Source organism: Doryrhamphus excisus, linkage group LG6 (assembly GCF_037039965.1).
Source record: "Doryrhamphus excisus strain RoL-2023G ecotype Guam linkage group LG6, RoL_Dexc_Guam_v1.1, whole genome shotgun sequence".
Lineage (NCBI taxonomy): Eukaryota > Metazoa > Chordata > Actinopteri > Syngnathiformes > Syngnathidae > Doryrhamphus > Doryrhamphus excisus.
In genome coordinates this window covers 17,786,893-17,806,702 of record NC_136362.1, presented here as the reverse complement: position 1 = coordinate 17,806,702, position 19,810 = coordinate 17,786,893, and the positions used below count along the sequence as shown (strand labels likewise).

General features: G+C 40.4%; 1 protein-coding gene across 3 annotated transcripts in view; it reads right to left on the bottom strand.

The window, feature by feature from the left end:
- Positions 1-533: 533 nt before the first annotated feature.
- Positions 534-19,810, bottom strand: part of LOC131126206 (neurocan core protein-like) — a 46,412-nt gene continuing 27,135 nt past the window's right edge. For all 3 annotated transcript variants that reach the window (XM_058068485.2, XM_058068487.2, XM_058068488.2), the window contains 15 exons: positions 19,021-19,148; positions 18,428-18,712; positions 17,532-17,669; positions 17,377-17,460; positions 17,154-17,302; positions 15,288-15,447; positions 12,647-13,690; positions 8,016-8,126; positions 7,285-7,398; positions 6,986-7,037; positions 4,795-4,901; positions 4,323-4,405; positions 4,024-4,168; positions 2,324-2,506; positions 534-1,595 (listed from right to left, as the gene is read on the bottom strand). In XM_058068485.2, the coding sequence (XP_057924468.2) occupies positions 1,480-1,595; positions 2,324-2,506; positions 4,024-4,168; positions 4,323-4,405; positions 4,795-4,901; positions 6,986-7,037; positions 7,285-7,398; positions 8,016-8,126; positions 12,647-13,690; positions 15,288-15,447; positions 17,154-17,302; positions 17,377-17,460; positions 17,532-17,669; positions 18,428-18,712; positions 19,021-19,148 (2,899 nt within the window). In that variant the 3' untranslated portion in view covers positions 534-1,479. The remainder of the gene's footprint in view (positions 1,596-2,323; positions 2,507-4,023; positions 4,169-4,322; positions 4,406-4,794; positions 4,902-6,985; positions 7,038-7,284; positions 7,399-8,015; positions 8,127-12,646; positions 13,691-15,287; positions 15,448-17,153; positions 17,303-17,376; positions 17,461-17,531; positions 17,670-18,427; positions 18,713-19,020; positions 19,149-19,810) is intronic.

Sequence of the window (19,810 nt, the reverse complement as noted above, 5' to 3'; positions counted from 1 at the left end):
TGACACTAGTGAGAAGTCGTATGTTTGTTTAGAAAATGAAAATGTATTTTTGACAATATTTTCAAAGACAAATTTGTATTAATAGTAATTTTTGAAAAGAAAAAAAGTATATTTTTGACAAACAAATTTTACATTTTAGAGTTGCAAATTTTTGAGAAAAAATTATTTTATTTATATTTTGTTAATATATGTATTTTATAAATATTTTATATTTGAGAAAAAAGTAATAGTTTTATAAAACTAAAGGAGATTTTGGTGACATGATGCGATTAAAATGTAATTAATTAATACATTATTTTTTTATTTGCATATTTTTATGGTCCTCTTATCTTTTTGTACTTTGTAAGACATTTATGCACATGCTTATGGGACTGCACTCGGCACCAATAGCAACTTTAATTTGAGCTAAGGATCGTCCCAGACAGCCAGTCAGATCCACTGCCTCGAAACCAGTGACATTTTTGGTGTTTAACACTTAACATTTTAGTCAGGAGTTTAGTCATACAGTAACGCCCATGTATTAATAGACACTAATAACACAAATATAATTGTAAATGATGTACAATTTTGTCTTTATTAAGAATGAAACACAACAGCAGGACGAAAAAGTCATATAAGAACACCAACAAAGGTAGAAGACTTCAAATATCAAAGACAAAAAAAAACCTAACAAAACTTGGCACATACTAGTAAATATAGCCATGCAATGACTGTAAGTAGTTTTAAGCAATTTTCGGTACAATGGAGTGGAGTGAATTAATCCTGTCCACATTATCAATCAGTCAAGTTATCAACGGCACTTGCAGAGTGCTTGAGGAGCTCTATCTGATTGGACAAGGTCCAGCTATTTATTGATTCCCCATCATCCAGTAAACAGCACAATATGTACAACACTCAGATAAGAGACCCATTCATGTTACTGGCTGATTGTATGCAGAACTTGGGTTAGAAAAAAGAAGTCAAAATAAAACCCAGAAGCGCATCCTCACTAGTAATAAATAGAACATGACACAGCGAGCAAATATTAGAAAAAAAAGCATGTCAGTTAGATGTATCGGCTATGCTGCGGCGTATATGTACAAAAGGACAACGGAACGCTAGCTTGCATCAATGACGTGCGTGTGCTTTGTAAACAGAATACTACATGAGTCTTTCATATTACACAAACAACCAAAAAGAACGCTTCTCGCTTACATGCGCACAATGTCGCCACTGTGGAGGCGACGGAGAGGGGGGGGGTCACTGTACAGAAAGTTTATAGGGAGCGTGAGATCTAGTGTAGCAGTTAGTGTTCGCATTGGACCTTGGTTAAAGGAAAAAGTGAAAACGAAGCATCAAAACAGCCAAAGTTGGTGCGGTTATTAATGAGATCGACTCCTTGTCGGTTAGAAGCAGAAAAAAGGTTGTGTGTTGTTTTCTCTTGCGTGAACTAGCATAACCGGTAGCACCTTGGCTTTAGCAGGCGTGATGTTATTTGGTTCAGTTGTAGCCGCGTGCGTCCTCTCGGGCCTTGTGGCCCTCGCCGTGTCTCCTGTGACCTCGACGCTCGCGCCGCTGGTTGTGATGATGGCGCCGGTATCGGTGTGAGCGACGGGCTGAAAGTACAAGGAAGGTAAATCTTTTTTGTGGTGTAAAAATATGACATACATCATTGGCCAGGTATTTTGTATAGTGTATTTAACAGTATGTAAACAATGCTTTTTCTTAAGACTGACTGCAAATGTGCTAGTCAAAGATCCTGTACAACTCCTGACAGAAATGATCAAAGATCCTCTACGTGACAGGTGTGTTCTCCTCTTTTTTAAAGACGTGCCAGTCCAAGTTTCTCTGTGCAAAAGGAGCATGCTACTGTTTTAAGGACCTGCTACAAAAACGGAAGACAAAGATCCTTAAACAGAAAGGAGCGTGCTGTTCTTTTCGAAGGTGGACTGCAAAAGTGCTATTTATTCATTAATTTTATACCGCTTAAGGGTCGCAGGGGGTGCTGGAGCCTATCCCAGCTGTCTTTGGACGAGAGGCGGGGTATACCCTGGACTGGTCGCCAGCCAATCACAGGGCACATATAGACAAACAACCATTCACACTCACATTCATACCTATGGACAATTTGGAGTCGCCAATTAACCTAGCATGTTTTTGGAATGTGGGAGGAAACCGGAATACCCGGAGAAGACCCACACATGCACGGGGAGAACATGCAAACTCCACACAGGGATGGCTGAGGGTGGGATTGAACCCTGGTCTCCGAGCTGTGAGGTCTGCGCGCTACAAACTCGACCACCGTGCGGCCACAAAGTAAACAATGAATACAAATTCAACGTACATTTTGTGCAGATGATCCTGGGTCGCTCCCAGCTTCCATCAGCCTTGCAGCGTGCGGTGGGAATGTGGCGTTGGTAGAAGCCCTCTGAGCATTGGTAGCGGACCACTGCATGGATGTCATAGTGTGACCTCCGCCGACCTACCAAATGGGCGTTTTCCACAGCAGGTGGCGTCCCACACAGCACTGGAAGCATAATAATATACAGAAGAACCATAAAACAATCAATGGTGTGTTTGTGTAAGATGTCATTCACACACCAAACCACTAGGGGACAGCCTGTGCCCTTTCAATCTTTTTGATGCCACTACATGACCACATTATTTAGATTTGTCCAAACATGATAGCTGTTATGGAGGACCAAAACTGCCAAAATAATAAATAAATAAAAGTGGAAATAAAAACAAAAATGAAAAAAAAGAAAAAAATTAAATACAAAAAAATAAATATTAATGGAAATAAAAACAAAAATAATTGTTTTTTAAATTTTTGAATCTTGTTTTTTATTTTTGTATTTATTTTTGCTTTTATTTATTTATGTATATATTTTTATTTTTGTTTTTATTTCCATTTATATTTATATTTTTTGATTAAATTTTGTGATTTTTTTTCATTTTTGTTTTTATTTTCACTTTTATTTATTTATTTATTATTTTGGCAGTTTTGGTCCTCCATAGTTATCATGCTGCCAGTTTTACTGATGTAATGCAGTATCAATGGGACAAATTTGTTGCATTTCCTATTATCCGCCGCTCCTTGGACAGAATGCTAAAGAAGCAATTTAGTGGCTAAATTACCATACAGCTTGTCTAACATAATAGATGTGAGCTACAGTGCTAACAGTACAGCCATATTTTCACAGCAACATCATGTTGGGTTAGCATATTCGCTGAAAAAAGTCTGATAAAACCTCCCACGTCTGTAACTGTCTGTATTTTAAGATGTGTAGTGAAGCCGTTTTGTATTTTAATAAAGCTGGGATGGCTGTGTCTTCCAGCACAAGACTTATGCTGACAGCAAACAGTCATCTTTTTGAGTCTTTGTAGCGAAATTGAGGGCTAGCTAGGTATCCACTCTTTTGTCTGTGAGTGACGGTGAGACTAGCGGCTAGTGAGGCGTTGTGTTAGTCCGCCAGATAAATATTGTTTTTCATGTTAGCTGCTATAATAAAAATATCACCGTAGCTTGGCTAATATACAAGTCAGTTATGGAAATGGAACACTCTTTTTTTGCACCAAAATAGTTAGGTCCCAATGATGTGCATTGTTAACTAGCTCATGCTAATGTTTTTTCTCTTGTTAAAGTGCAGTTTTCCTTTAAGACGGTGTTTCAAACAGAGTAGGGAGAGAACAGGGGAGACAAAAACCACCACTTCCGGACAGAATGAGAGTCGAATCTTTTTTTCTACTCCATGTCAGCTATTTAATGTCGGTTCAGCTCTGCTAGCTCAACATCCATGCTGTGTGGAAGGTCATGTAATCTAATGTCATGTCTCGTAACATTACTGATGCCTACTGACCACAATACTACATGTAACTTGTCTTTCAATATAATATAATTCATCCATTTGGGTGAGAGGCAGGGAACCGGAGAACCCGGAAAACCCACGCACTCACTGGGAGAACATGCAAACTCCACACAGAGATGCCTTCATATATATAAATTATATATATATTATTGTAATGTTATACTTTATTCAGTACCTGTTCCCTTCTTGCAGATGTAGGGCAGATTGTAGTTGCAGGGCACGTCGTTCCATTTGCCATCCTCATGAGCAATGGTCACCACGCAGTCCTCACCTCCTGCAAAGAAGTTATCTGGCTGGCTCTCCCGCCAGTTTTCATATACCTACAAAAAGGGAAATTATTGCAATTTTATTATCCGCGGGTAGCAAGGCTGGAATCTGGAATACATTTTATGTGAGAGCTTGTGTTTGTGTGATGATGACATATTTTGCACAATCATGGTGGAACTACTCGACTTTGACTTATTAGTGACTAACCAGTTCACTGCCATCAGTCCATTGAAAATCATCTTCGACAGTGCGGTCATTCAGACCCACCCAGGCGTTGTCATGACCCAGACCTTCAGAGAATCACCCGAAACATATTATTATGAAATGCAATCAGTCATGTGCGTACGCTAATGGTATACAGAACAAGGACTTCTTTGCACACTGAGTGTGCATTCTTAAATAAACCATACACACACACATAATAACAATGAATAACAGATTCCCCGGTTGGAATTTGTCTATATTATCCAACTCTAAGCCCTCGATTCAGCGGACTAGTTGTTTTGACTGTACGATAACCAAGACAATGTACTAAAACCGAGACATATTTTTAGCATTCATTTTTGTACCAAACTGAATCATACAAAACTGGAGCGAATAGGTTCCACTTTACACCACAATCAAGCCACAAACCAAAATTTCTCCCCAGTTTGCGCTCCTTTCTTCAGTGCACTCCTACCATTGATAAACTCCTGTTCATTGGCGGTGGTGATGCTGCTCAGATGGGCGCTGTGCTCTCTGCAGTCTTTCTCTGCATCCTCCCACGTGTGTCTGTGGGTGAAGTACCTGCAGGACAACACATATATAAGTAGTTATAGAATACATAGAGTCTGCAATACAAAATCTCAACATAATTTTCATTTTTAATATACTGAATATTTTGCATGTTTGTAAACTCTTCTCCTCCTACACAAAAGGGTCAACATTTGTCAAATATGCACCCCTATTGTTGCCTGTTGCCTGTGTTATTATTTTTCTATAACCCATGGTGGAAGAGTAAATAAACTCAGAGCTTCTATGAATTGGATTCGCATTGAGATTTCTCACACTGCCCAATCAAACAAACAAAAAAAACAAACCTCAAACCTTTGAGTGATTTAGTCAATTCATCAAAAATGTGGTATACATCTAGGAGAAAGGCAAGCACATGTCTGTGAAATTTGAGCAAGATTGGTTGGAAAACCAATCCACAAGCAAAACATATTTGCAGAGGCATGGTTAGGGCGTCAACCAACCATTATTTTAACTGATTAATTGGTCAATTATTTTTGGCATTAATCAATTAATCAGTTAAAAAAAATATTAAAGTCTATCAGGCGGGGCAGGATCCCAAAATTCTATATGTTTTCTATATGTCTTACAATACACTTTATGTACTTTTCAGTGTATAAAGGCAATAACATTGTCTCGCATTCTCTCTTGTTTAAACACTCTCAAAGAGGTCTACAAACAAAAAAAACAGCGCAACACAGATCTGGCAGCAGATTGACAACAACGAGGATGGAAGGCCACGGTTTATCCAGCTGAAGTAGGATGCAGAAGCTTTGTGGCTTCCTCTACTATCAGGCTCATGAATGACCTTGACATTCATGGAAAGGCTCTGCGGCAGGCATAAGATCAGTCCCTGAAGTGGCTTAAAGAAGCAGCGAGGGGCTATGGTTCAAGCGGAAGGAGCCTTTCTGTGCTCAAAGCAGAGGGTGGCACACACCTGACACACCAGGCAATGCCCATGGGCTCTCTGGAGGGCCTATCCGCTCATTGTCAATATTGTACTGACAATACAGTGTCAGTATTGTCCAGGGGTGGGCAAACTTTTTGACTCGCGGGCCGCATTGATATGACAAAATTTACGGGGGGGGGGGCAGACAATATATTTTACACGTAACAGTCCACCTGGTATTATTGTATCTGTAAAATTGTCATGCAATCTGCTATTATTATTTATTATTTTATATTTATATTTAAATATTTTAAAAATAATAAAATATTATAATAATTACAATAAAATTAAACTAATAATTATTATATTATTATTATGTGAAATATGCAAATATAACAATAAAATTATATATAATTAATATAATATTTAGCATTAATATAATAATTATAATAATCATAATAGTTCTAATAATAATAATAATCCAATAATCTAATAATAATAATAATAATAATAATAATAATAATAATAATAATAATAATAATAATTATTATTATTATTATTATTATTATTATTATTATTAGATTATTAGATAATTATTATTATTTTTTTACAGATACAATAATACCAGGTGGACTGTTACGTGTAAAATATATAGTCTGCCCCCCCCCCCCCCCCCCGTAAATTTTGTCATATCAATGCAGCCCGCGAGCCAAAAAGTTTGCCCACCCCTGGTCTACAGCTAGCTAACACCCACATGTTGCCCACACCGCAAAAAAAAAAAAAAATCAAGTCAATGCTGATATGTGTGAATATCTTGTTTTGGGTAAAACACAAATATATAAGTAATATATATAGATAATAGGTCTGATTTCATGGATTGCTAATATTCACATTTGAGAGGCTGAAATCAGAGGGTACTTAAAAAATAATATGATTACCAAAATAGTTATTCATTCATTGGGTTAACCATGTCCATAAATAATTGATTATTTGTCTATTGATTACAAAACATACAGATACAGTTATGGTTATAGCATGTCTAGCATTTTCCCCACAACCCAGAGGGGGCACCACAAATATCATAGAGTCTTGTGACAAAATAGGGCTCCAAAATGCAAAATGTCTCAATTTCTGCATGAAAACAAGCATATATATGTGTGTGTGTATATATATATATATATATATATATATCAGAAAAAAGCTTTCTTGCCTGTAGCAATGGCCATGGAACTTCCTCCAGCCGTGATCACAGCCCTCTATGTCTGCAAAGAAGTCAAGACGAGGGGGAGTTAGTAAAGCTATGCTTGTATTGTAATTGATAGGGCAATTTCAGGTAGTAGATAAAAGACAGAGGATCCACTGATTACCGTGAAGGTTAGCTATTCATTCATCCTCATAACAAGAGCAACACACACTTACACGCTCTTTGCTTTTAATTACAAATTGCGTCTATAAGAACAAATATAAAAAAAATGACTTCCCTGCTTCAGTATATTGTAAGCCTCTCACCTTTCTCACATGTGTCTCCGCCATAGCTGGGCAGGCAAAGGCACAGGAAAGAGTCAATCTTGTCGATACATGTGCCTCCATTTTCACATGGTTCGGACTGGCAGTCGTCGACATCTGCAAAGAAGAAAATATATTTCTGTTGACGTGAAAAAGCATATCATGTCTATGACATATGATTCATTTAAAAGTGTTCACTTCCTTGAGGGCTGGCTGCTTTATTAGTTCAAGTTCAATACTCATTTGTTCCGGAAAGGCACACAAAGCAAATTTACACCCCCCCTGTGTCACGGACCATACAAGTGCCCAACAGAGGACTTCACCACGGCTCACAAACATCCCTCCATCTTCATTAGATCCAAAGCAAGAGCTGTATACAACATTCTACACTTCACAAAGCTAACGATGCCGCCTGTTCAGCATTCTGGTTGTTTGCAGTGTATGATGTAGATGATCCACGATGTTTGTTTGTTGATAAGAATCCTTGTCAGTGAGATCTGACCTTGAAGGATCCATACCGTCATCCCCGTTTGTCAGTCTATCAGCCTAAACTTTGACCCCTCCTTCTATCACTGAGATTGACAGCTCGGTCTTTACTTGCCGTCAAAGCACAAAGAGAGCACCTTCTGTCATTGTGTATATCCTGCACACTTTATTACGCCAGTGTGTGAGGGCGTGTGTGTGTGTGTGTGTGTGTGTGTGTGTGTGTGTATATGTGCGGCAGCATCACTCACCAATCTCACAGTTCTCCCCCGCGTACCCTTGTGGGCAGTAGCAGCTGTAGCCTGTTCCCTGAGGAAGGCACTTTCCTCCATGCAGACATGGGTTTGTCACGCAGGGTTCCACTGTAGGTGAAAAAATAAATACATTTTATGGTGTTAAGAAGTGCCTGAAAGTCTGATACAGGCATCAAAAGTGCTATATCTGGTGCCTGAGCCATAAGTTCCCTACCCCTGGGTTATAAGGATGAGAATAATGGATACTATTTAAATAGATTTGCTTAATAATTCACATATTCACACATATTTATACAAATAATAATGACAATACTGCAATAAAATAGTGTTTCCAGGACAAGCCTCTAAATCAGTGTTTTGAATTTAAAAAGAAAATGAAAAAAATTTAATATTAAATAATGAATTACTACACATTAGAAATCATATGCATACATTATTATGTCTTGTTTATTTTTTCATTTTATTTTATTAACTCTCTGCTTAAACATAAGATGTATCTCTAGAAAAAAAGTTACATGTTTTTTCCACTAACATCAGTGTTATGTATTTCACTTTTAAATGCAAATAATTTAGATAAAATCACACCATGCTAATTATAATTTTTGCGGTTGAGTCGAAGGGTTCCAAGGGTTCCAACACACACATGCACATACACCCACTTACACACACATATCCATTTCACACTACACCTCTTTTCACAGGGATCACAAGCCACAGAGCCTCGACCTCCCCATCCACTCACAGTTGCGGTCGTCATGGTTACCATATGGAAAGCAAGTTCCGACTCGTTCCACCAAGTATAGTGTGCAGCGTGAGAACTTTAGACAATAGGCACCCTCGGCAGAAATGAGCAGACCCCCCGGTGAGTGCCTCGGTCTGACTATTCACCCTCTAAATATGTGTGTGTGTGTGTGTGTGTGGTCTGTTTCCACAATTAGACATTTCCATATCAATTGGGGCACCACCACGTGTTTCTCCCCTTAACCGCTCATTATAGCGACTTAAGGTCTTTGAAAAGCAAGCACCACCCGTTCCTTTCTGGTCACCAAGCACGGCTGTGGGAGTCTTTGTTCTGCCCTCTCTGACAGCATGTGTGTGTGTGCATGCAGACTTTGTGTGTTGTTTTCACAGTGAAATGAGTGAAAATCAATACCCGAGCTACGTTTTTTCCCCCAAGGCTGATCATGTACGTGTAACTCACCAGACGCTTTTATTCTTAATGAATAGGTGTAGTATTTGTGATCAGATATTTTTTGTACAGAACATTCAGTACAGTACACATTAAGTGAGGGACAGGAAGTACAGTATAACTGTCCATGAATTGTTCATTCATTCATTCATTTTCTACCGCTTATCCTTACAAGGGTAGCGGGGGTGCTGGAGCCTATCCCAGTTGTCTCTGTGTGAGAGGCGGGGTACACCCTGGACTGGTCGCCAGCCAATCACAGGGCACATATAGACCAATCACACTCACATTCATACCTATGGACAATTTGAAGTCACCAATTAACCTAGCATATTTTTGGAATGTGGGAGGAAACCGGAGTACCCGGAGAAAACCCACATACGCACGGGGAGAACATGCAAACTCCACACAAAATGTCCAGTGAAGATTCGAACCCAGATCTTTCAGTTATCCTGACTGTGTCGCCAACATGCTAACCACTAGGCCATCATACAATATTAGATTGTTTTGAATATACAGTCTAAAATTGTAAGTAAATAAATTAAAGTCTTCAGCGCAATTTTCACATGAAGTCAGATTTTTTTTTTCAAAGAATAATGACATATGACATGCTAGGTTGATTGGCGACTCCAAATTGTCCATAGGTATGAATGTGAGTGTGAATGGTTGTTTGTCTACGTATATGTGCCCTGTGATTGGCTGGTGACCGGTCCAAGTTGTACCCTGTCTCTTGCCCAAAGACAGCTGGGATAGGCTCCAGCATACCCCGCAACCATGGTGAGGATTAGTGGCATAGAAAATGGATGGATGGAGGGTTTAAATGTTTTAATATTTTCAATGTTTAATGGTTTGTAAAGGCTGTAGGACACATTGCTCCCCAGGGATAATAAAGTTTACCTGGACCCTGCAAAAGCATAATTATTCTCTATAAACAATATTTGGATTTGAATTATTTCCTATGGGAAAAGTTGTGTTGGTGTTTGTTTCTAATTTTGCTGCAGCTTTAGAAACAAATTAATAATGAAAACTGAGGTACCACTGTACAATAATTCAGACTGTTCCAACTATTACTGTCGCACTTGTTGAATTACCTTTTTCAAGTTTCGTTTTTAAAAAGTGCTACTGCTACTGCTAATGCTACATCTGCTTAAAGCGTCTACAACAAGGTGACATCTATAAATCTGTGATGCAAAAATCTAACCATTTCAAGCACAGCAATCCGGGCCGAGAGGCACCGGTTTGCATGAGTCAAGGTCAAGGCATCCCTTGACAAACATCAAGTGATATGGCAAGCTGAGCTATGAACCTGCGAGTTGGAAAGATAAACTTGTGCGATTGGCTGTTCATTAAAGTGAGTGGTGCAGAAAAATCAATAGTGTGTATGGAAGGAGCTGACAGAGTAAACCACCCTCTAGTCTGTGAGCAGGCACACTGACACAAACAAAATCTAACAAATGTGATTTGAATGTGGATATGGTGTAGGTGTGTAAGCCACGATTTCATCAAGGAGACAATTAGTGTGATGCATCAAACAATAGTGTGCGAGCTACGTCAACAAACACACTGATGAAGTGATGAGCAACACTTTACTTGCACCACAAAACACACAGCGGCCATTACTTCAGTCCCTAGCAAGCCCATCCATCCATGTCTTGTATTTATGTGGTTAAGAAATCAGCATTTGTGTGTTTATGGCCCTCCTCCTGCATGCCTCCGAGGACTCTCGCTCAATCAATCAACCTTCATACCGAACAGAGGCAACCCCCCCCCACAAGCTCGCTCGTCAATACAATTTACAGCTGTTCTCTCTTCGTAGAGCCAGTTGGCAGCTGTGACTTGCAGCTCTTTGCAGAGGAGCAAAGTAATCACCACAGAAATGTGGGCTAACGCCATGCCCACGAGGCTTTCAACTGGTGGATGTTTCCTGTAAGCGTGCTCGTTATCAAGCTAAAAAATAAGTGAGTAGAAAAGCCAGCCGCCAGCTCCGCTGACATGTACCGTGCTGCAGACTTAATCAGCAGACTGTCTTCGCTTTTTGATGAGGGGGGTGAACAATGTATCATTGTGAATATATAAGGCAGGGACAAGGTCAGGGGAGAAAATGAAAAGAGATAATCCATAAACCTATGGTCTTTTTTTTTTTTTAAGTTACAGCAGCTTTATGTTGATTAGCGTACATTCCTATTCATACATTGTTCCCTAACTGACCTTTTGTGACTACATTCACGTATTGATGAGCTGCATATGATTATTAAACAGCAAAGTAAGCAAGCTGACACATGATTTGCCACTGCCCATTAAATGTACAGTACTTCAAACCTTCATGCCAGCTGGCAGCTCGTATTTACACACTTAACAATGTCAGTGAACACACCATCAGAACAAAACCACTTGATTCTAATGAGGATGTCATGTTTTGTGTTAAATGGGCTCACACCATATGAACCAAAAGTATTGGGACACCTGCCAATCACTTTAAGAGTAAATGTAAATGGATGATAATATAGGGTTGGACCCCACTTTGTAGCTCAGAACTCTATGATAGATGCTTTGTAATTACACACCAAATAGAACAGAATTTAGGGCAGGTTAGTTTAAGCATATTGTTCTTAGTATTATCTGACATTAAAGATAATATGTATAGCATGGGGCGGCACGGCGGACGAGTGGTTAGCGTGCAGACCTCACAGCTAGGAGTACCAGGGTTCGATTCCACCTTCGGCCATCTCTGTGTGGAGTTTGCATGTTCTCCCCGTGCATGCGTGGGTTTACTCCTGGTACTCCGGTTTCCTCCCACATTCCAAAAACATGCTAGGTTAATTGGCGACTCCAAATTGTCCATAGGTATGAATGTGAGTGTGAATGGTTGTTTGTCTATATGTGCCCTGTGATTGGCTGGCGACCAGTCCAGGGTGTACCCCGCCTCTCGCCCGAAGACAGCTGGGACAGGCTCCAGCACCCCTGCGACCCTCGTGAGGAAAAAGCGGTAGAAAATGAATGAATGAATGAATGTATAGCATGTATTTCATCTCAACGAGCAGCGACTGCTGCTATGGGCTCCTCCCCCAAATTGAAAAGTGGCAGGTCCGTTTAGTTTGTGAAAAAAAAAACGACAAGATGAACGGACTGAATGAAGTTAATTTGTAGTTGTAAATTTGTTTTGCTTTTCATGTTTTGTACTCAATTTATGCAAATGCATCATAGACAATTATGTAATTTTACCATAGCACGTGGGCACCACAAATATATCGCAGTCCTGTGGGAAACACTGTACTGCTCCTTGGTATTAGCGTGATATCTACAATGTTACCGCCTATTTCTAATAATATTTTATTTCTTTCTTCAGACCGGCCTGAATCCTGATGAAATAATTTTAATCTAAAGCACCACAGCTGTGGACGGTCAAAATTTAAATAAATTTAAGCAGAACTTTAATGCTCACCAGCTGGAACCAGAGTGGCGTTGCTGACGTTCAACCTGCCATTCTCCTCCTCCATGTTGCCAGGTAAAATGGACCCCGAGCCCACCGTTTGAGACCAGGCTGGCTCCTCCTCTTCTAAAGGAGTTTCCACAGAGACGTTCAAGACGGCCACTCTCTCCAATGAAACCCATTCCAACAATGTTTGGGAACTGTTGTGGTTGTTTGAGGAGGAAGGCGATGGAGGGGTGCCTCCTGACATAGTTGTTGGTGAAGGGGATGGAGGTAAGGAAAAGGGTGATGCTGAAGAAGAGAGAGATGTTGCAGACTGGGCTGGCGATGGAGATGGAGAAGAGGATGGCGATGTGGATGATCCGACAAGGGGTGATGGTGAAGCTGGGGAAGAAGATGAGACCTCCAAGTATGTTTGGTCAGACAGGGATTGGGTCTCAGTTGGCACGGTGGTGGAGTGTATGGTTGTTGCTAGGTCTACATTCTCCTCCCTAATTATGGGCATCACTGTGGGTTCAGAGGTGCTGGCGGCCATTATGGTGGTGCTCCTGGTTGTGGTGGTGGTCTGTCCTTTCCTGTTACCCCTTTCTCTAGACCTGGACCTTTCCCTGGGTTTGCTGGTTCCAACTGGCCTCCTGGAAACTTGTATCTCCCCTCTGGCCTCTGCAGCAGTTATCTCACCACTTCCTTCATAATCTCCTCTGCTTTTATCTTCTCCTCTGCCTCTCTCCTCCCCTCTGTTCTTCTTCCCTCGACCCCGGCCTCCTCTGGAAGAGGAACGAGAGCTCACTGTAGCGGCCTTCTTCTCACTGGACTGGGTGGTGGTCTCAGCGTCCACACGGACCCACACGGCTTCCACGCTGGATGGTGTTATTTCCGGGCCTGTGTTGGAAGTGGTGGAGAGATGTGATTCTGGTGTGGCGGTTCTCCCTGTGGTCACGGAATTATTAGAGGCTGGAGAAGAAGATGTTGGTCGGGTTGTTGATTCTTCATTTGATGGGGTTGTGTCCTCCCTAGAGGGACCACTGGATGCTGAACTTCCCCAAGAGAGGAAACCTGTGGAAGATGGAGCTCATATTAGCTATCCCTCATAGCCAGAATGAGAGAGACCTTGATAAGAACAATTATGGCTGTGTGTTATTTGCATAATTGAAGGCAAATTTATAAAAGCCTGGGCAGTTTTCTGAATTATTAACACACTCTTAGATTATTTTATGTTTTTATGATGAATAATTATTGTTCCAGTTAATGTGCTGTGAATATTTGAGGCGACATCATTCGCAAACATAAGATTAGCTTTCACTCTTATGCTGATGACACTCAGCTATAGTATGTCCCACTAAAGTTGACTGACCCGCAGGACTGCTCTAATTTGGAGGCTTGTCTCATTGATATTAAACACTGGATGTCTTGTAACTTTTTACTCTTGAACCCTGATAAAACTGAGATGTTGATCATCGGCCCTGCTAAACAGAGCCGCCTGTTTAAGGACACCACTCTGAGTTTTGATAATAGCATAATTTCCCAAAGTGACTCTGTGAAAAATCTGGGTGTGATATTGGACCCGACTCTATCCTTTCATAAACACATTAAGAATGTTACTAAAACAGCATTTTTCATCTTCGCAATATTGCGAAGATACGACCTATTCTATCCACTTCTGATGCAGAGACCCTAGTCCTTGCATTTGTCACGTCTCGCCTTGACTACTGTAATGTACTGCTTTCTGGTCGTCCAATGGCGAGTCTCAAAAGCTTGCAGTTAGTACAAAATGCTGCAGCGCGACTTCTTACACGGACACGTAAGTGTGACCATATTTCTCCAATACTAGCCAACATGCACTGGCTCCCAGTTCATTTAAGATGTGACTTTAAGGTACTGCTTCTGGTTTACAAAATATTACATGGGTTGGCACCTTTTTATCTGGTTGACCTAATTGTACCCTATGCTCCGTCTAGAAACCCACGCTCACAACACGCCGCTCTTTTGACTATCCCGAGAGCCAGAAAGAAGTATGCGGGCTCTACAGTCTTTTCCATTCGGGCCCCAACGTTGTGGAACGCTCTACCTGTTAATATTAGAGCTGCTACCTCAGTAAAAATGTTCAAGTCCCGACTTAAGACTCATTTCTATACTTTAGCGTTTAGTTAAAAATATTCCCTGCCTGTTTTGACTGCCGCTCCATCTCTCTCCCATACCGCCCCCCCCGGTGGAGGGGGGGTCCAGGAGAGGCTGAAGTGGCCTACCTTGTGGAGGCGCTGCAGCAGAGGGATGGTGATCATCTCAAGACCCGCGGCTGCCCAACTGTCCTAATGGCATTACATCTTGGACCTGGACTATTATACTCTCTGTTTATATTTAACTGTCACATGTTAACCTCTCGACATCCATTGCAGATTGGTCATCCTAGAAGGGGGATTCCCCCATCTGCGGTCCCTTCTCAAGGTTTCTTTTTCCCTAATGGGTTTTGAGTTTTTCCTTGCCCTGATGGGGGTTCAGCTCAGGGGATGTCGTTTGTCGTCTATTGTCTATCATCTACTGTTGCCTGCTTGTTAAGCCCTTTGAGGCTCTTTTGTGATTAAGGGCTATATAAATAAACTTGACTTGACTTGACTTGTTACAGAAAAGTAAAAAAATGTATCAAACCAACTACCTGATGATGTTGTACTGGACAAATTCTCTTCATCCTTCTTTTTTGCCTCTTCTTCACTCGCTGGCCATTTTGGGGTTGCAGTTCTAGTTTCCTCACCATCACCAGTTCCTACTAGGTAGTTCCAAGGCTTCCAAAAGGACTTGACAATCCCAGAGAACACCTAGAATTATTAAGAATAGAAGTAATTATTGATGAACTGTCTTGACTCAATGGAGGCGAAATAGAGTGCCCCATTTGACTTGGCTGCAACCAGAAGAGATGTTTTTGATTCCGTCTCAACTAGTGAGAACAGCATGTCTTCTGATATGGTAAAATGAGATATTATACATGACGCTATGCTAACCCCTCGAGCAGCACAAGCTTTGCAATACAAACATCGGCATGGAAACAGGAGTTCAGAACAGTCACAGATAGATTCTCCCATTCCATTATTATATTATGGTCCCTTTAAAATGAAGTTAGGTTTTTTATCCTTAAGTCTAAAAAGGGTCTGTTTCATAAAAGAGTGATTTACAGTGGCGTACCCATTCAGACATTTTACCTGAAGCTATGTACCCCCCTAATCCTACATACTATCTCTTATTACAGTCCGATGTTGGCATCCGTCAGTTTGAATGGCTTCAATTTGAGCTTCACTTTTTTTGTCCACTCACAATGACATGGCTGTGGTTTAAGCGTGGCACACCCACGCCTCTGTCCCTTCCACTGGTGCAAGTGGCAAAAAAGGAGGAGAGAAGGCGTGAGAGGGTCTAAAACAGCTGAGTGTAATCTTTACCAATCAAATGAACGCCTCTCATTGCCTTTAAATGCACAGGGCCCACTGGACTGTGCATAAGAGGCCCCAATGCACGTCACCATGGAGACCACCTCTGTTCCTGACAGTCACATTAAACACAGCAGCAGGCTAATCCAGGCATCATGCTTGTGATCAACCTGCATTCATGCTCTGTCATCGCCAAATAGGAGAACCTTTGATGGTATATTCTCAGTATCTCCTCATCCTCCTTGCATGTACACCATCTTTTCAGATCACATTAAAAATAAAGATGTAAGGTAAATCCTTAAGACACCGACTTACATTTATTCAAGGAGTGTCTCTTTTTTTTTGCACAAGGTGCGCCACGCCCCACCACCTTGCGTTGCGCCATTAAAACAGAGCCCATTGTCTTACTACTGTGAGCAAAAAGTGGTTGTTTTTGGAAGCAAAACAATTGAAAGCAAACAAATAAACATTGTAGGTGTGCAACAACAGTAATTTCATTAATTAAGTGATAAAGGATACAAGATGGAACACAACTGAAACGCAATCGCTGTCAGAACCCATCAGAAAATTGCACATAAAATAGGTTTGAGTAGGCTTGTAATTTATCGTATTAAAATTCACTGTCGAGAAATAAAATGAAGTTGGCATAGCAGCACATGATATGTAAGAAACGATCATTCATGCACCACTTTCTGGAGTCATCTTGAACAGTTTAAAAATACTTCCTTTGTTAATCACACGTGTCATTTTAAACTCTTTGTGAACGGAAATAAGGCTGATTTTCTATGAAAACAGGCTATTTATAACAAAAATAAAGACCTTCTTTGTAAAAATGTATGGTTAGTAGCAGCTGTGGGCATCCTCATGCAGTCAGAATGGCGCAATCTTGATCATGACATAGTTGTATTATTAGACGACCTCTCTGAATCGAATGAACCGTCAAAGTGTTGACTATTCCAAGACAGCCCTAATGGAAACTGCAACTACTTTTACAGACTTCAAACATGCCTAGTTTCATATAATTAAAACTTAAAACCTTATAAATGATTGGTATATTAATGTGCCTCAATAGTCAAGAATAGCATTTTTAAAAATAACACAACCTTCTTCTCAGCAGGTGTTGGAACCATAGGCGGTCGAAGAAACTCAGATGAATCGGGCTCGAATGGTTCCCCCCAGTCGATGCTTTGACCTGGAATCACCTGAAGAGTCAGGTAAGGTTCCGGTGACTCTGAGGACCAGGGGTCTGACGCTGGTGGGAACATAGTATTTTATTTTTTAGGTTTGGACATCAATGGCACCAGTATGTCATTAATTTGTCCTTACAAGCATTAACACCATGAAAGGAATCCTCCTCTTCAAGATCTACCAGTCCAGTCCAGTTAGATGGAAACTGCTCGTTTGTGGATCCTACGTTGATTCACAAAATAAATCGATTACAACTGTATTTGATTTGTCATATAAGACATAGTATATAAAACCTTTGGGTGTAATAGCCGGCGGTGGACTCGTTGGACCTGGACTCTTTCTCCCTGTGGACTCAGTACTTGTGAGGTAGCTCCAGGGCTTCCACAGGGAAGTGTAGATCTGTGAGATGGTATCCGTGTTCTTCACTTTCCCTACAAAAAAACGACACCTTCTATAGATGTACTGTTTTTAAAAGATACTACGGTAAATCCTCCCTCTCCACTTTCCACTGCTTGTGTCAATCCAGCGTTTTCACAGCTACATGACAGTGTAAAAGATAGAGCTCAGAATTCACTGTTGCCATAGCTACAAGAATGGCCTTGGCATGTACTGTCAGTGTTGCTACAGACAGAATTCAGGGCTTCTACAGTATCTATTTGAAGGGAGGTTCTTGAACCTTGGCTTATTGCAACAGGAATGTACTTCTGTTGGAGCTAGTAAATTACGTCTGTGCTGTGAAAATAATGTTAGCTCATTATTACATGTATTATTTTCACAATTTCATCATTTATTGGAGGAGTGGCTGTTGACATATTTTGGGCACTTTTTCGCTGTAGTTGTTTGGCCCCTTCCCCAAAATGTGGTATAGATCAATATGTACTCAAGTGTAGTGTTTGTTCATTTTATAACCCCCATTGAGACTTGAGTGCTTTCAGATCAGCTTAAACAATAGTGACACATACTGTATATTTATGCATGTAAGAATTTCAATAAAAAAATTATTTCATGTCTTGACATGCAAATGACAAGATGATAATCTGCATTCTACAGAATGCCTTACCAGCACCCAACATTTTTTGTCATGTGCACCCCAAGAGCCTTTTTATCATATCATGAGTACCCCCTCACTCATATGTGTTGATAATTTTCCAAAAGTAGAGTCTAACACAACTGTTTCCCAATATTGTACCTCTATAGCAGTATGCATCATACAGCGCTGTGGCATTGTCACTCGTGACGTTTGGCATCACGATGCGGACTCCAGCTTTGCCCCCTCCACAGTCCGGACGAGAGCGGCTGACCGGGTAGCGTACACTTCTGTCAGAAAGCCAACCCGGGGCGCAGCTATCCAGGCCGGCCTTCCAGGCCAGATAAAGCTGTCCCACTGTGGCCAGCTGACCACCCAGGGACACACAGCGGTCTGAGGCTGACGACAGCGACAACCTGCCAGGGACCGAGGTGTGAAATACCTCACCTGGAGGCAGAAAGTGGAGATTCAGTTGTCAAGTAGACAGGCAGGAGGTAGGAGTTACTTTAAAGTGTGCATTTGAAAGGTGTGACACAGGGAGGGAAGAGACAAGTTTCTTATATTTTTTAGAATTGTCACTCATGAGGCATAAATGCACTATTTTAAGCTGCGGGTTCAGCAGCAAGCATCGCTGTAGCATCAACTAAAAATAAACATTCACTGCGGTGGGTTATTAACTGAAATTTATGCATAAATGAATTGTTGTTGGCTGAGGTTAACGCTGTCTCATTTTGATGTGTGTGGAGTTTATTTACCATCCAGTTCTTTTGCAAAACAGTACACGTCAAACAACTCTTTGGGGTCCCTCTTGCCATAATTCCTCACACCTGCAGAGTACTCTTTATGTCCAGAGCAGTTGAGTTCAGTAGACTGGACAGAATATCTACAACAACAATGAAACAATAATCAATGAGAAATACTAGATCGTCTTTGTACCAGTACGGATGCATAGTTCAGGAATATTTTTATATTAACAAACAAACAACATTCCAGGTGAATACATTAGCCTTTCATAGTATATTTGATTATACTATATCTTATTATTCTATCTTTCTTAGTCTGTATTCAATGTGCCTTGGTTGTACTTTAAAGATTGCAACAAACAAAGACAAAAGATCAGTAATAACGTCTGCCTCTTATCTTGTTGCTAGGCAGAATTTCTGGAACACAATGCACTTATGTTCTTATAACAAATCCTGGATTTTATGTAAATACACATATGTATTTTGTATTAAAACATATTATATATGTGATGTGTTACATATTGAATATGCATTTAAAAAGAGGGAAGAGTCTTGATACTTAATATGACAGGTAAATTAGCATATTTCTAAATATAGCGTCCAGAGGTGCTAATTTTTCTCAAATGAAATATCTATTAGGGAGAAGCTGTTTATTAGGGAGAAGTCTTTATTTGTACACTGAGATTTTTATAATACAGTAAGTAAACTACATATATTGTCATATTATATAGTATGCCTATATATATATATATATATATATATATATATATGGATTAAAATATTTGATTGTGATTAATCACAT